Source organism: Sander vitreus, chromosome 1, assembly GCF_031162955.1.
Source record: "Sander vitreus isolate 19-12246 chromosome 1, sanVit1, whole genome shotgun sequence".
NCBI lineage: Eukaryota > Metazoa > Chordata > Actinopteri > Perciformes > Percidae > Sander > Sander vitreus.
Genome location: NC_135855.1, coordinates 24,240,573 through 24,257,413, shown reverse-complemented (window position 1 = coordinate 24,257,413; position 16,841 = coordinate 24,240,573). Strand labels below are relative to the sequence as shown.

The window sequence follows — 16,841 nt, the reverse complement described above, 5'->3', positions numbered from 1 at the left end:
GGGGTAAGAGACTGATTCACGTACGCACACTTGTGGGCAAACTAATTTATAAAGGGAACATTGCTTACAGATGTGCGTACGCATGTTTTTTTTTGGTGTACGCCATTTTTGGCTTTTGGGCATACGTACACTGTTAGTAAGTAAATGAGACCCCAGATGAGGCCAACAGGCACGTTTTAAACGGGCACTGCACTAGTATTTTACAAATATCAACCTGTCCAAGAGCAGTAACGCGACATCCGTGTCTGCCTTAGCCCCTTCTTTTATTCCAGCGCTCTCTAACGAGTAAGAGCTACACCAATGGCGATCCGTGTTTGTTCTCACCGTCAATCGCTTTCTTTTTTACTTTAACCCTTCCTCTGAACGCCGAGTGTCTTTTTTATGTGGAGCATCCACTCCAGAAACATTTCTTGGACTCTTCTAAAGATTTTCTAGTCGGGCTTCGCCCTCCTACGTACTTATGCTCAATTTTCATTTTCCTTCAGTACCAAGTCTGGGTTCGCAATACAGTCAGGTCCATAAATATTGGGACATCGACACAATTCTAATCTTTTTGGCTCTATACACCACCACAATGGAGTTGAAATGAAACGAACAAGATGTGCTTTAACTGCAGACTTTCAGCTTTAATTTGAGGGTATTTACATCCAAATCAGGTGAACGGTGTAGGAATTACAACAGTTTGTATATGTGCCTCCCACTTTTTAAGGGACCAAAAGTAATGGGACAACTGGCTGCTCAGCTGTTCCATGGCCAGGTGTGTGTTATTCCCTCATTATCCCATTTACAAGGAGCAGATAAAAGGTCCAGAGTTCATTTCAAGTGTGCTATTTGCATTTGGAATCTGTTGCTGTCAACTCTCAATATGAGATCCAAAGAGCTGTCACTATCAGTGAAGCAAGCCATCATTAGGCTGAAAAAATCTAAACAAACCCATCAGAGAGATAGCAAAAACATTAGGTGTGGCCAAATCAACTGTTTGGAACATTCTTAAAAAGAAAGAACGCACCGGTGAGCTCAGCAACACCAAAAGACCCGGAAGACCACGGAAAACAACTGTGGTGGATGACCGAAGAATACTTTCCCTGGTGAAGAAAACACCCTTCACAACAGTTGGCCAGATCAAGAACACTCTCCAGGAGGTAGGTGTATGTGTGTCAAAGTCAACAATCAAGAGAAGACTTCACCAGAGTGAATACAGAGGGTTCACTACAAGATGTAAAACATTGGTGAGCCTCAAAAAACAGGAAGGCCAGATTAGAGTTTGCCAAACAACATCTAAAAAAAGCCTTCACATTTCTGGAACAACATCCTATGGACAGATGAGACAAAGATCAACTTGTACCAGAGTGATGGGAAGAGAAGAGTATGGAGAAGGAAAGGAACTGCTCATGATCCAAAGCATACCACCTCATCAGTGAAGTATGGTGGTGGTAGTGTCATGGCATGGGCATGTATGGCTGCCAATGGAACTGGTTCTCTTGTATTTATTGATGATGTGACTGCTGACAAAAGCAGCAGGATGAATTCTAAAGTGTTTCGGGCAATATTATCTGCTCATATTCAGCCAAATGCTTCAGAACTCATTGGACGGCGCTTCACAGTGCAGATGGACAATGGCCCGAAGCATACTGCGAAAGCAACCAAAGAGTCTTTTAAGGGAAAGAAGTGGAATGTTATGCAATGGCCAAGTCAATCACCTGACCTGAATCCGATTGAGCATGCATTTCACTTGCTGAAGACAAAACTGAAGGGAAAATGCCCCAAGAACAAGCAGGAACTGAAGACAGTTGCAGTAGATGCCTGGCAGAGCATCACCAGGGATGAAACCCAGCGTCTGGTGATGTCTATGCCTTCCAGACTTCAGGCTGGAATTGAATGCAAAGGATTTGCAACCAAGTATTAAAAAGTGAAAGTTTGATTTATGATTGTTAATCTGTCCCATTACTTTTGGTCCCTTAAAAAGTGGGAGGCACATATACAAACTGTTGTAATTCCTAAACCGTTCACCTGATTTGGATGTAAATACCCTCAAATTAAAGCTGAAAGTCTGCAGTTAAAGCACATCTTGTTCGTTTCATTTCAACTCCATTGTGGTGGTGTATAGAGCCAAAAAGATTAGAATTGTGTCGATGTCCCAATATTTATGGACCTGACTGTATGTCAATGCGTTCATGCCACCTGGTAGTGATGGGCGGATCGATCCAAATATCGATAATATCGATACCAATGTTGGTATTGATATTGATCAATACCAGTGTAATGAGATCGATACTTTAGTTTTAGTTTCTCTTCAGTATGCACTGCGACCTGGCTGTCTGTGTAAGTGCCGCTGCTTTCAAGTGCCACTCCTGTCACAGCGCAGAGCAGACACACTTTGCTCCTCCTCCCCCCTCTTGTGATTTGATGTTGTACCATCAGGTGACTTAGTGGCGCCAGGCAAACAAGCAAGAAAGCAGCCAGGCACGGCGGTGGCCAGCAGCACACACAAGAGCAGGATAGAGACGGAGCAGAAGAATGGCAGAGAGGAAGAGGAGCGCTGTGTGGATATATTTTCAGGCCAAAAATGAAACAATGGCAAGCTGTATAATTTGTAAAAATGTTGTTGACACAACAAATTTATAAGCATATGAACATTCTGTACTGGGTTTTAATGTATTAATAATCCAAAGGAAAAATCACAAAACCACTCAATTCATTCAGAATTAGCAATTTGATGATGCATCCACCTAAGTTATTAAAAGGTATTGGTATCGTATCGGTATCAGCGATACTGGCCCTGTATTTACTTGGTATCGGATCGATACCAAGTTTTGCAGTATCGCACACCACTACCACCTGGGAATAACAGGGACCGCCTCCGTGATTACATTTTTCCGACTGCCAGCGTTCACATGATCGGGATGCTTGTTCTTCTTCTTCTGTTATATTGGCGTTTGGCATAACAACTTGTTGCATGACTGCCACCAACTGTTGGCTGTAGCCTAGAGCGTCAGGTGAGTGAAAACATGGAGGCCACAATAATAAAAGATTTGTTGCTGTTTTCTTATGCGAGCATACAAACAGCACATTGACAGGTGTTTGTTTGTGTTATCTGCAGGACAACGAACGGGAAAGGACACGGATAAGGTGTTGTTTTTTTAATACATGTGCCTATTTATGAATAATTTGAAACAAGTTATGTCTGTGTATGTTTCTTGGCAGAGGCATTTGTCCACGATAAACATTTTATTGTCATTGAAATATGTTCAGTGAACCAAAGTCGCCTACATCAAACGTCAGTTGTCAACAACGCGTCACCAACTGGGAAACTCGGTTAGCAAAATCTAGCCCAAGTTTCCCACCTCTAATTCCCACAGGAAGTGACGTGGATGATGACGTTTTCACTCGGAAAAATGTTTTTCCGATGTCTATGAACGCATCAATAGTCTTGGGTTTTCTCCAGCCAAATTTTTGGCGGTCCAATCAGCGAACAGAGGGAGTGGCGTTGAGGCCGTGCGTTAGAGTTGTAGTTCCGTAATGGTGGCGGAGAAAGATGCGAGCAAAGCCATTCGGTCCGTTGTGGCAACGCTGCCGAATATCCAGAAGTTAAAGCCCGAGCAAGAACAATATTTGCTGAGTTTTGTTGGTGGCCATGAACCCTCACGGGGTTTGGGAAAAGTTTGATTTTCCAGCTTGCTCTGTTAGTGGTGAAGGAATTGGCTAAGGCTAACGCTAGCGATGCTAATGCTAAATATAAGCCAAAGAATTTCTAATAAGGGAAGAAGTTCCACTCTCTCGTTACTTCCGGCTTCAAAACTGGTTGCAGTTCCACCAGAGTTCCATATAGGGGGCGCTCACAGGCCAGTGCAGAATGAATGGGACTCTATGGATCTATACCCCTCAAAATCCACTTTTCTCAGGATATCATTTTTTTGTCTTGTAGTTTGAATGTTGCATTCGAAAGAGGAGGCTAAGAAAATACACACTGCTGGGTGTTAGATTTTTTTAAAGTGGCTTTTTTGTTCTAAAAAGCCTTTTAAAATGTCAATGACGTCATACGACATCATATGCTCTGAGTCACTTCCTTTGTTCTCTCGAGGCATCGACAACACAGCTGACAGGTTAGGCTCTCCCTGTTAATACACGTGCTAGAAAGAGGTTTGCTAATGTTTTAAAGACCACACCGAAATATTCACTATGACATTCTGGCTCTGCTTTGGATGCCGTCAAGCGGGATCTCCGATCGTAATCAGTCCTTCACTGACCAATCAACATTCGTTAGCAGAATGCTAGCGTGTTATGGGCAACAACGACTCAACCTGTAAGAAATTGAAAGGACACAAGTACTCGTTCATTCAACTTTTGACCTATAATCCATGTTGAACTTGCAAAAACTACAATCAAATCTGAGATTTCTCAACGACAATCAGGCGAAAGAGACACATTTAGCCGTCTAGCTCCATAGAGTCCCATTCATTTAGCACTGGACCGTGATCACCCCCAGTGGAACTCTGGTGGAACTGCAACCAAATTCGGTACAATGGGGCTGAACAGGGAATGGAACGGCTTTCCGTAGACGGGCTTTGTATAAGCCTTGTCGGTCTCCCCTCTTGTTGCACATGCGTATGACATACGTCACGACCAAACGTTAGCGATTGGTTATGGCAGATCCAGAGTGGCTCTGGGCAAATCCAATAGTTTTAAACTTCAACAGAGTACCCGCCTTCAAGGAAGTTAACACTTGTCAATGGACAGTGGTAAGACTCTCTGTACAAATGAAATGTACAAGAGTCTGGTTGGACCAGGCTAAAGATTTTCTGCCATGGTCGTAACTGTTGCTCCGTTGCTATGGTCTATCCTCCATCCTTTTTCACAAGCCAATCTCCAGAACATTTTGACACTAAAATGGCAATTTTCAGACATACAAATTAGGAGAAAATTTGTTCGAGACCTGTTTCTGTCTCAGGAACAAACTCTCTCGAGATCTCGCAAAACAGATAAGCTTAACGTCAACTAACATTTGGGAACGCTGTAAAAAAAAAAAAGTAATTTTCATAAAGCTAAATATGGCTTTTAGCTGTGTAAATATCTAATGTTAGCGAAAGAAAATATTAGTACATTTTACAAATATAACATTTCATCCATCAACACGACCTTCACTACACTTTCAAACGAGGCCACGCCTATTTAGGAGACAGGAAGTGTTTACCCTAGTCTACCATTGGCGCTGCTTTAGCTGTAGAGTATCGTTGGTTTACCCATCATGTTTATATGTCCTGTGGTGGATCTTAAAACTGTCACTCATTGAAGCAGATAAAGTAATAGTAACGGGATACTCCACTGATATAATACATAAAGGTTTATTTCATTGTAAGTACTTCTCAACCTGTGAACAGGGTTGTATGATGTTGTCTGTGGCTGTGGAGGAGCTTTGTCAATTTAGAGAAAATAACCCTGATGAAGTCATAGTGATGTCACCAGGGTTATCTCATCCTGGGCTTCAAGACAAACTGGCAGCATGAAGTTTGAAAGATGTTGGATTTTACCGGGCTGGGAGGCTCCAATAAAAATAGGTTATTAAAAAAAAAAAAAAAGTATTTAACTTTTATTTATCCAGGTAAGTCGATTGAGAACATTCTCATTTGCAAGGACGACCTGTCACATTCACACAGTTACACATTCATACCTAGAAGCTGCCCAGTACAACCACAGTCTGATCTGCTGACCACTGAGCAGCTCCACAGGAGCAATTAGGGTTAAGGGCCTTGCTCAAGGGCACCTCAGTGGTGGTAATGAGGGAGGGACAAGCACTGCTCTTTCACTTTCCCCACCCAGATTTATTTTTCATTCTGTCAGTCTGGAGATTGAACCAGCGAGCTCCCAGTCACAAGCTCGCTTCTTTAACCTTTATTATTGCCCTGCATTAGGAAATGGAGTATCCTGTGATTCTGCAGCTTGACCCATATTAGACTCTGGATAGCTCTGCTGCTTCAATTTTTTTGTGCCAATGTGCATTCTGGTTTCACACCACATGAACAAGAACAGACCTGTTATTTCAAGCAAGAGCAGAACTTGCCATGATTTCCCACCAGGGTCTGAGGACAAGTGCAAATAAATAAAAAATGTCCCCCAAATAGGCTGAACTCCATGACATATTGAAGGTTATAATGTTGAAACTGTTTTAGAGAGGTGTTGGTTAACTTTATGGTACTGGAATTGTATTGTGCTATACTGACTGGTGTCTACCTTTATTGATATAAATTATGTTTTTAACTGTCACGCTTAACTCAACACAGTTTGGAAGACCAATAGCCACTGCCCACCTTTAGGAAGATAAAGCGTTTAACCCAAAAAATGTTGCAATGTTGACACCCTACCATGTCCCTCCCTTCATAGTCCACACAGTTTGGATAATGGTGGATAGGTGGTATAAAGGGCAAATACATTTTTAAAGGGGCCCAAAAATGCCATATAAGCATTTACATGTATAATGTTTTAAAATTACTACATAGCTGGGAAACACCTGTTTGTGTTTTGTCTCGTTTACTAATTTGTTTATTTCCAATATCTGTGAAATCTTGGAAATAAACGATAAAACATTGTTAAAACAATTTGCTTATCTGGGTGTGTTTTCATTAGTGAAGAACATCTGGTGAAGTTTGTGTGATCTGAGTTTGTCCAACAGGTGGCAGTCTGGAATAAATAATACAGGTCAGAGGTGCCTCCCATAAGTCCTTGTTTCAGTATATGAGAAAACTTGCTTCATGTGACAAAAGATCTCCTCTTGCATGACTTTTAAGTTCTAATGTAAAAGTTCAAACATTTTTGTTATTTTAATTGGCTGATATTTAGTATTACACTATAAACTGAACATGAGCACATTGTGTTTGAGCCCTGTAGTTTCTTTGGTAGAAATTATGTTCAGTGTTGTTTTAATTGTTAATAAATTGACAGGACATGGACATAAGACATTCCTCTCCTCTAAACTCGGCATGGTTAGCTAAAGTGTCCACTGGCTTTTTGCTTGGGCTCTTTGTTTCTTAAAGTGTGCACAAAATCTGTCTGAAATTATCATATTGCCACCTTGGATGATTAGGTCAGTTGTAATTTTACCGTTAAGTGTTCCCAACAGGCTTTACTGTTAAGTCAGTTTTATATTTTTTATAGTTTCAGCTTAATGCATTCAAGTTGAAATCTCACATATTATAAACAGTATGTTTTCATAATTAAACAGGAATGAAGAATGTTGATCAGTGTGTTGATAAATGTTGATTTATCAACACACTGCACCACATACCTTACCCTGTTTTATCTAACATTTACTAAAATACAACTCAAAACCTAACACTGTGTTCACACAGAAACATTTAGTCATATCATATTTTGTTGTCAGGATGCTGTTTGATGTTTACTATAGGTTGCAGGATAAACTACTAAAGCCAAGGATAAAGTGTGTAATCTTTACCCGCTTCACTTGTAGTTTTTATTGAGTTTGATGAGTTTTGAGTCTTGAAACTATGGTTTGTAATGTTTTGGCTGCCTGTGTCAGTACATGTGCTGCGCAGTAAGTGTTGATGAGTGAAGTTCTAAACTGTGCCAAAAGTGTTGGTGGTTGGTTGTGGGACTGAGTTTACTAAGGCTCCTGTAGGTGTAGCAGGCCTCATTCAATAAAACATCTACATAAGATAGGCAACCCCTAGTGATGCACCCCGCTCCTTTCTCAAAATGTTCATTCTAATTCAAGTGTTTCATTCTATTTATGTGCTGAATTTGATTCGCAGCTGTAAAAATATTGCATAGTGTGCCAAAAAGGTCTATCTAAAAAGATCTATATCTGTAGGGATCCTTTCCATAATGTTGTCAGACACTTAGAATAATATTTTTCATTTGGGATGAATTGGTTAGGCAGCTTTACAGCATTAGGAATGGGTGTCTCAACTGTAGGCCTACTCTGATACTGTTTCAACTGTACCTGACATGGGTTTATGAGCTAATTGTGAACTACTTATGGATGTTATTGATTATTAATATTTTAGTAGACAAGTAAAGGAAATGCGATATGAAAAATCACGTATTTTCAGTCCCTAGTTTTGGTGTGGTAATGGAAAAATCCAAAAGTGTACCAACTGTACCTGGTCTACCTACGTGTGTTAGGATGACGGCGTTAGAAGCACCAGGGGGAATCACTACACTGGCTGTATCTCAAAAAACATTTTTGCGAGTAACGTTCTCGAGTAGGCTGTGAGTATCTGTGATAAATTAGTGAAGCTCAATGCTTAACATTACCTGTTTATGAGGAAAGTAGCCAACTCTGCATCCGTTTTAAAGTCCTTTTGGGCTCTAAGCTGTCTCCAGCTTTCAAATGCATCTCCAATATTTACCCGGGTTTTGTTACGTCTCTGGTCATGCAACTGTTTAGAAAGATGCCGAGGTTTTTTAGGTCGCGTAGAATCTGTTGATCCAGTTCGTTTGGTTGCTGCTTCCATGGCTGCAGCATGCTGCGTTTGTGTTCTGTGGGTCAATGGGCAGTGCGGCAACACGCATGCCAAACAAAAACAAACGTTCCGGACCCGGGAATGGAAATGTCAAAGGAGAACATATGCTGGCTTTCAAGTATTTCAACTTGTTGAAGCATGTTTCCTTTATATCTAATGACCATGGTGATGACATGTCATAGTAATTTTATGATAGCCTGCCCTACAGCAAATATATTACATATTTATCTTATGTCGCAGTATGAAAAAAATAACAGCTTTGTGAGAATAAAGATGCAAACATAACAATCATGGCAAGTTTTGAATTTAACTTATTCAGAATTAATACATTGAGACACTACATGGTGCAGTGTGTGCTGATTCCCGCAGCATCTACTGCTGTGTGGGACCATCATGTCACTGTGCTTGGCGGAGGGATACAATAACCAATGTCATCGTGGTGCTGAGGCTTTTGCAAACCAAAAATGTCTGCCTAAGGGAAACTCGTAACTGATATATAGAGGATATTTTACCCAGGTATTGCCGTTTAAACCCACATTTCGCTCTTTTGAGGCGTACTGCAAGAAAGGGAGTCTTCACCAGATCACCCTAGTCGGGATTGTAATCGGAAAAAGGTAAAATATCAGTCGGAGTTTACCAAAAGCTTTCGGACCAGTGAAAGAAGTTGGGAGTTGAGAAAGACCTACGTTTTGTATTCTGGAGCTGGGGATTCAGATGGTCATTTGAAACATTTGTTTTTCGGAGTTACTTATTTTGAACCAGTAGCTTATGCAATTTATTTATTTATTTATTTTTTTCACTCGTTAGAGAAAACGGTCTTCTCTGCACTAATGTCTCCATTGACTAACACCGCTGCAGCTGGTTGCGAGCCATTTTCCATACAAATGAACCAGAAACTGCAGCTAGCGTTAGCCAGCTAGCTAACGTTAAGGGACGTTATGCCCTTATGCCTCAGCAAATGTTAACCATCGTTATGCTCGGAGAGTCCGCCACACAAGCCACTGACATCAACATTGTCAGTGACAACCTCATTAGCGAGTTACATAAATGTCGGTGTTACTACTGTAATGCGATGCTGCAGGTCCTGCAAGCTGTGCCATCCTTTCATCTCTCTTTAATCAACGCAGTGTATGAACAAACTAAAGGTGTACACAAAATGGTTGCACTACTTTAATCTATTATAATGTGGTTGAACTGTCAGTGTCTCTATTTGCTGCAATGCCAGAGCCAACTTTACTTCCCAGTGATGGTCTTTTATTCTGCATCCATAACAATTAGCTCGTGGCCATGGTCATTTCCCGTGGCACTCCGCTGTTGAATAAAGCAGCCACGCTGTGACCTGATGGACTGTTTTCTTCAGGTTTCTAGATCGCCAGGATGAATCCTCAGCAGCGGATTGCCGCTCTCGGAACAGACAAGGAATTAAGTGACCTGCTGGATTTTAGTGCGGTAGGATGGCTTTTCTCTCTCTTTTTTTCACTCTTTACCTTTTGGTGCCATGCTGCTCTGAGGGCTTTTAGAGGTGTGAGGAACAAATTGGCTAAAGCATGACTAATTGATCAGCTCATATTAGTGTTGGCTAATACGATTTGACAAACTATCCTTGATTTTTGAAAATAATGAGCTGCTTTCAGGATAATTGCAGCAGATAATGTGAGTGGTTGCTTGTACTCTGTTGAGTCTTTGCTCTAATTGTAGGTCCATATTCTACCTTTCAGATGTTCTCTCCACCTGTAAGCGGAGCGAAGAACAGGCCCACCACACTTGGAAGCAGTCAGTTCACTGCATCAGGTAGGATCCCTCAAACCTATTTTAATAAACCCTTTGATCTGCTCTTATAGTTTTAAGTCTTGCATTGCATGTGATGCTTTTCCCTCCTCTATGATCTCTCCACCTGGAATAATAGTGCAGTAAAGATGTAGAACAAAGCATGGTTTAGGCTATAGTCATGTAAATACTATATTGATCTGATTAGCATCATGTTATTATTTACTATTATTTACTGTCAGATGCATAAATAAGACGTAAATCTTGCATGGTTTGGCTGCTTTGATCATAGTGTTTTATTAAGTGTCAAGTGTTCACAGATAGTCTTTTCTTATCATGGTTTGCTATAAGGTGTGCTGGAGGAAATTTTTGATCAGGTTAACTCATATGTCTGAGTGAGATGCAATCAGAAGTGGAGCTGGTTGTGAATGGAAGTTTAGTTTAATGGGTGAGACATCCTCTCATTGAGTTATTCTGTAGTGTTTTTTTCTGTGTAGCAGTTTGATAGAGGGTTTTCACGGCGCGTCATCAGACCCGAAGTCGCCATGTTGGAGGTACTCCGCATCACAACAAAGCACAGGCACTGAAGTAGATCCCGAAAGGCGTTAAGGAAAATTGTTAATTATTGCCGTGTTTTAGGTTGTACCAATAGGTCAGACCGAGAAAAACATTTGGAATATTATCGACTTCCAAAAGTTATTAAAAACCAGGGAGAGTGCTTGTGGTTGGCAAAGCTCAACCAGGATCTATGAGGGAAAACTCTGTCTTGTTCGGTCTTTGAATTGAAAAAAAAAACAACTATTGAGAGTCACTTGGCTACACCTTGAGTATCACAATGATATCATACAGTTAAGGTTAGGTTGATTAAAGATGTTATTGCATTACTTACTTTGGCCTTCACAACACATTGGTCGTTAATGACTTGGTACTGCGTCTCCCTCACCCATCCACACACCATCTGGTTATAAGCCTCCAAACTTTTGTAGGATTTAAGGTCTTCCGCTGTGTATGGGCTCGGCGAGAAAACCATGTAGTTGACTATATCGGGATATGCAACTGAAGGAAGAATCACCGGGTCGCCATGGATCCAAGAAGAGGGAGCCATCTTGTAGGGATCTGCACCGCCAGTAAACTGTAATTTCTCAAAGTATCGCGCTTTTTTTTGGTGATCCAAGTCCTTCCATGCCTTTGCATCTTAGACGCGTTTTGATGAGCTTTTCTGTTGTTTAGACATAAAGTATTAAAGTATCCAAAGTGCACAATACTCCATTATTCCATTCAGTTGTTTACACTGAGTGCCTCCAATATGGCCGTGCATCCAGGTTACCACCCAGAACGTGACGTCAGTGAAAACCCTCTATTATTGGCCAGTACCTCTGATAGCCCTCATATACACAAACACGCATTCAATTGTTGTTTTGTTTATCTATGAGCATCCTGATGGATGATTTGGTTATAACAACAAGAGGTCAGATTCCCTGCTCCTGGATCGCTTCCCAGCTATAAATGCTACAGGACATTAATCCGAAGCACATCTAATGTCTGATATGCGACTAGAGAAAGTCAACAATCAAGCATTATGTTTTCTGAAAGCATGTTTTGTGTGCATCAACAAAGCCTCGTTGTAGTCCGTTATCTGTGAAACGAAAGACACACACTTAGTGGAAACTGAACGAAAAGACAAAGAAACGAGAACAGAGCTGTCTCGCATGAACTATGGAGTTTTGAGGATTCATTTTAGTATACCTAATCATTCAAGTGAGGAGGATGTTGTGTGTGTGGGTGTGTGCTCTCTTGAGTGAAACAAGGAAACCGTACTGTGAAGTCACACCTTCCTGGTGAGGTTCCCACAAAGATGATTGTATTAATGTCACAAAAGCTTCATACTATCATGTTTCTGCTTGTTTTTTTAAGAATCATATTAGAGGTATTTTTATTCACCTGTATTTTTATGTATATTAATGCAGCTCAGTAACAACACTAACTGCAGCCCCTTGCAGTTTATAATAAAATATATGTTGGCCAATAAGTGACAAGAAATTGTAGTACAGAAATGCCAAACTAACGTAGTTTGTCCACCAGATAGCAATCACAAGTCTAATTTTACACTGTGAAATGTCCCACTCAGTATGTATCTTCACAACAATTCTTAAAAAATACTAATCTAAGGGGGCCGTATCAAAATTGTCTTTTTATGTTATATATGTAGTGCGCGTGCCGGTGTGATTGTCTAACGTTACTCTGCGGTTGAACATCATGGATGTATAAATTGAAAATACAGAATATTCTTTGGAGAAAGAACAACAATGGCGAAAAGTCCAGACCAGGGATTTATTTGCTTGGACCGTATGTAAGCCTACCTAACGGATAAGACTGACATGCGGCGTCGTTTCCAAAGGTCTGTGTTTGTGCCCGTCCAGACTACAAAGCAACCCCGGCGTATCAAAAAAAGTTTGTTTCAGGTACAAAACAACAGCCTACAAATACACTTTATGTTTCTAAAGAACAAAGCTGCTCACCAGACAACACACAGTCATGACAATGAGCTTAGGCTGTAACACACGGTTCTCCTGACAGTCCCCAATTCTTTTCTGTTATAGACAAAAAGCATTGTGCTGATGCTGTCTATTTTAGAAGTCACAGAGTGCAAGGCCCAGAACTAAAGGTGGTTGTCCACATCTTACTATATTAAAATCCTAAAGCACACAGCAATGTCTTCTAAATACAGTATATGGATGACATCGATGGTCGTTCTAGTATACAGTCAGTATGCGGGGGTCTGGTTATCTGCACACAATGTGTTTCAGAAATCACTCAACATACAGTACTGGCTTGTGAAAACATTTCATTATCCGTTATAAGAAAACATACACTGAGTTACCAGTTTATTAGGTACACCTGTATAATCTGATGCAATCCAGTAAAACTAAACCTTTATCACGTAATCACATATTAATGTGAAAATGAACCGCTTCACCTCAGCAGTGACAGGCTGATAGTGGGTAAAACCCCTCCTTCCTTCAGCCCACAGTATGTGCTCCTGTGTCTCTGATCCTCAAGGAAAGGGAAGAAGCACCTATATAAGTGATTGTGAACATAAGGCAAGTGAGTGTGCAGACACAAGTGTGGAAATTGAAGGGAATGAGAGTTTGGATTATTGCATCTCAGCTGGGCATAGCCAGATAATTGAGGCAGAGTGGGACGGGCAAGAGCCTTCAAAAGTGTGCCAGAGAGAGATGGATTGGAAAAAATACCCAAAGTGGCTCTAACGGAGAGTCATCATTTCTCCCTTCCAGCTGTGTTGAGGATGCAAATTTGATGAGGCCATTGACTGTAGTGGGTGCAGTGGATGGCTGCTGTTGAATGGGTAATTTTCATTTAGTGGTGTGTGTATGTAGTGGTGCATTTGTTAGCTATGACCAGCAGTGAGTGTAGGTTGGTTTGTCAGTCAGTTGGATCCCAAAATGAAAAAGCACAGCTACAAAGAGCCTCTCTGCTGCCTCACTTTGAGTTCAGCTTGGTGGGTGAACTAAAGATCCCAAACAGAGGGCCTGGGCTGCAGTATGTGATGTGACTCATTTCTCAAGCTATTAACAAATTATTAAATTATTCATTACAAGATTTGTATCACTAAAATATTATTTTTGGTGATCTTACTTGACAGATTCACCTTTTCTCTGTGAGATAAAGATAGGTTTAATTGAATTTGTTGATTACATCCATTACAGGGTAGTTGATTTGTGTAGTCCTCTGTGACTCTATGTACAGTTTATTTGAACTATTAAAGCACTAAAACACACACACACACACACACACACACACACACACACACACACACATATCCCTGGATCACATTTGTGGATGAAGAATTTCCAGCTGTAATGCACATTTATTACTGTACATTATGGTGACTATGGACATTGGCGATACAGTGACTCTTGGCATGCATGGACATTTATTTTCTATTTATTCTTGTAACACTTTATTCTCTCTTTGCCTGTATTCTGATGTTGTTTCTTGGTGATTTTTATATACCTTTTCAGAAAGTTCAAAATAAAATGTAAATAATAGTGTTGATATAGACTATTGGCCATTGTTTTCTTACTGCCATCCATCATAATAGTCATGTTTGTGTCTTAGCTAATGTTGTGACATACACATCAGTGGGCATTTTCTCTCTTTCTCTCTGCAAATAAGAGGAATGTCACCTCTTCCTCCAAGAATGTAGGACCTGGTGCAGAATATTTCTCTAAATTAAATGTCATTTTATACACCGTAATGGAGGGCTGAGACATCAACGCCATGTGACCTTGTGTGTCTAGTTTTTACATCACATTTGTTATTTGTATACAGATGTTTGATGCAGTCATTGGTTTTACCATTAGTGCTGCTCTCAGTTCATTTATACAGGAAACAAAATTAGGTGAAAAGCTCTCTTTAGTCAGCAAAGCCGGGGGGGGGGGGTGTTGGTTGTGATTTGTTTGCATTAACATGGACTTTGCCAGACTGTGAATGTGGTCTGTGTAAAGGCATGGGAAGCGGGTCTTGAACTAATTACACTGCAGTAGAAGTTACACATACATATTTCCATAGTCTCATAAACAGATATAATAACCCTCCATCAGGGTTTTACATTTATTTTGGGTCATAGGAAACTTATTCGTGCTGCGAATCAGGTTAACTACTTTTTAAATGTCTGACGTTTCTCATTTCTCATTTTATTCAAGATGCAGCCCGGACCAGAAGCTTCTTTTTTTCTTTTTTCTTTTTTTCACCCCTGTAGTTTTGCTGCCAACAGTTTTTGAGTGACGGGAAGTGTTTGATCTCAGAAGGAATGGGGTTTTATAGATTCCTCAATCAAACTGAAGTTGATCCTTGTTTCCTTGTGAATGTATTCAATGTTGTTTTAGAGCTTATTGGAGGCATATGAAAACACCAGGAGGGTTTCTGTGTTTATATTGTAAAGTTTGTTTAACCGTTTGTCCTGAGTAAAATAGTTTGGCCAGTTTGAATTTTGATGTAATCACAGTTATTGTTATGTTAAGTATGTATATGTAATAGTATTTCTATCTTGTTGGGGCTTTTGACTGTTATAACTTTTATGTTTCACTATCATTTTCTGTATTATTCAGAGCCAATTTAGTTTGTATCTGTAATTTCTCTCTGTCTGTCTCTCCTTAATATAAAACATACAATTCAACTTCCAAATGAATAAAACCAAACATCTATCAGGTGTTTTGTGGTAAATAATAATCTGATCCGATTCTCATGAATTAAAAATAAATAAATAGATAATCACTCTACTTTCTATGTATGTAATGATTGATATCAACAACAATAAAGATACTGGTAAGTTGATAATTTAATACACAATGTTCTATGGCTGCTTTCACACCTGTAGTTTGATTAAATTGGTCCGAACAGAGGGGGAGAATATTCTGCATTGTTACATTTGAGTGGTCTGCATGTTCTGACTGACTTTGTACAAACAAACCAAGAGGAGTAAACATGAAGTTATACAGACTGACAGTGACAGGTAACTCATTGATTGGACAGTTTTGTTGATGTCATCCTACATCATCAGCGCTACATCATGGACCCATGTGGGGAAATCAAATTCTGTTGACTGACAGCAGTTTCTACACTTTAATGCTTCATATGTGTATATTTATGTTTTCTGGTGTCAGAGTTCATTTCAACTGAACCAACAGGTTACGTACAAAAGCACCTGACAGTAAATGGAGAAAATAGATCGTCTTCTCAGTGTGGGACTATGTGTTCTATTGGATATGGATATGAGGCAGTATCACTGGTGGTGAAATTGTGAATGAACAACCTGATATTTGACTTTACTTTTTGCCAAATATTGGTAAGGTAAGGTTTTGCAATGCTTTAGCCATGTCGCATGAGAAGACCTCGGTCTTTCTGTCGGATGACATTTTGCTGAATTGGGAGCTTGCTTGGGGAGGGTGCACCGGTTTATGAATGACCCAGCAGAGACGGTGAGAAAGTAAGAGTCAGTTATGATAGCATAGCTCTGTCTATCAAAACATTAGCACAGGTTTACAGGACATTTACAACTGTGGCATCATTATGCCAACTTTATTCATCTTGATGTTTTAAAATCAACCACATAATTTCCTAGACACATTTCTCTTCATTGTCATACATAAACTGTTATTGAGAATAATCTATAGTAGTATGATTTTTTCATAGTTAATAATGCCTGTGCACATGAACTTCTATAAGCCATGTATTAGGAGTTGTGGTGGAAAAAAAAGTGTTAGGAAGAATAGATGTCTGCTTTAGTTACAGATTTAATTATTCAGACTTAAATTGCTTGCGTGTGCTGAATCCTGACATCCCAGCAGTACAAATACTCGTAGACCTATAATTTATGCTGGATAGACAAACATATGAGGGTCACAATACTTTAAGGACATTCAAGGATACAAAATGTATCCACCATATGGCCTGTAATAAAATGGCTGAATATATTCTTTCTAGTTACGTTTTTTTTTTTTTTTTTTTAAATCTGCATGCACTCTGCAAGTCTAGTTGTAAGTTCCAACACAAAGTTGGTTGCATGACCGGACA

General features: G+C 40.0%; 1 protein-coding gene across 3 annotated transcripts in view; it reads left to right on the top strand.

Moving 5' to 3' along the window:
• Positions 1-8,903: 8,903 nt before the first annotated feature.
• The window catches only part of tcf12 (transcription factor 12), a 77,522-nt gene continuing 69,584 nt past the window's right edge, over positions 8,904-16,841 (top strand). Inside the window, exons 1-3 of one of the 3 annotated variants that reach the window (XM_078249218.1) lie at positions 8,904-9,091; positions 9,838-9,926; positions 10,196-10,268. In XM_078249218.1, coding sequence (XP_078105344.1) covers positions 9,855-9,926; positions 10,196-10,268 — 145 coding nt within the window. In that variant the 5' untranslated portion in view covers positions 8,904-9,091; positions 9,838-9,854. The remainder of the gene's footprint in view (positions 9,092-9,837; positions 9,927-10,195; positions 10,269-16,841) is intronic. The other 2 variants (XM_078249199.1, XM_078249189.1) reach the window with 2 other exon arrangements.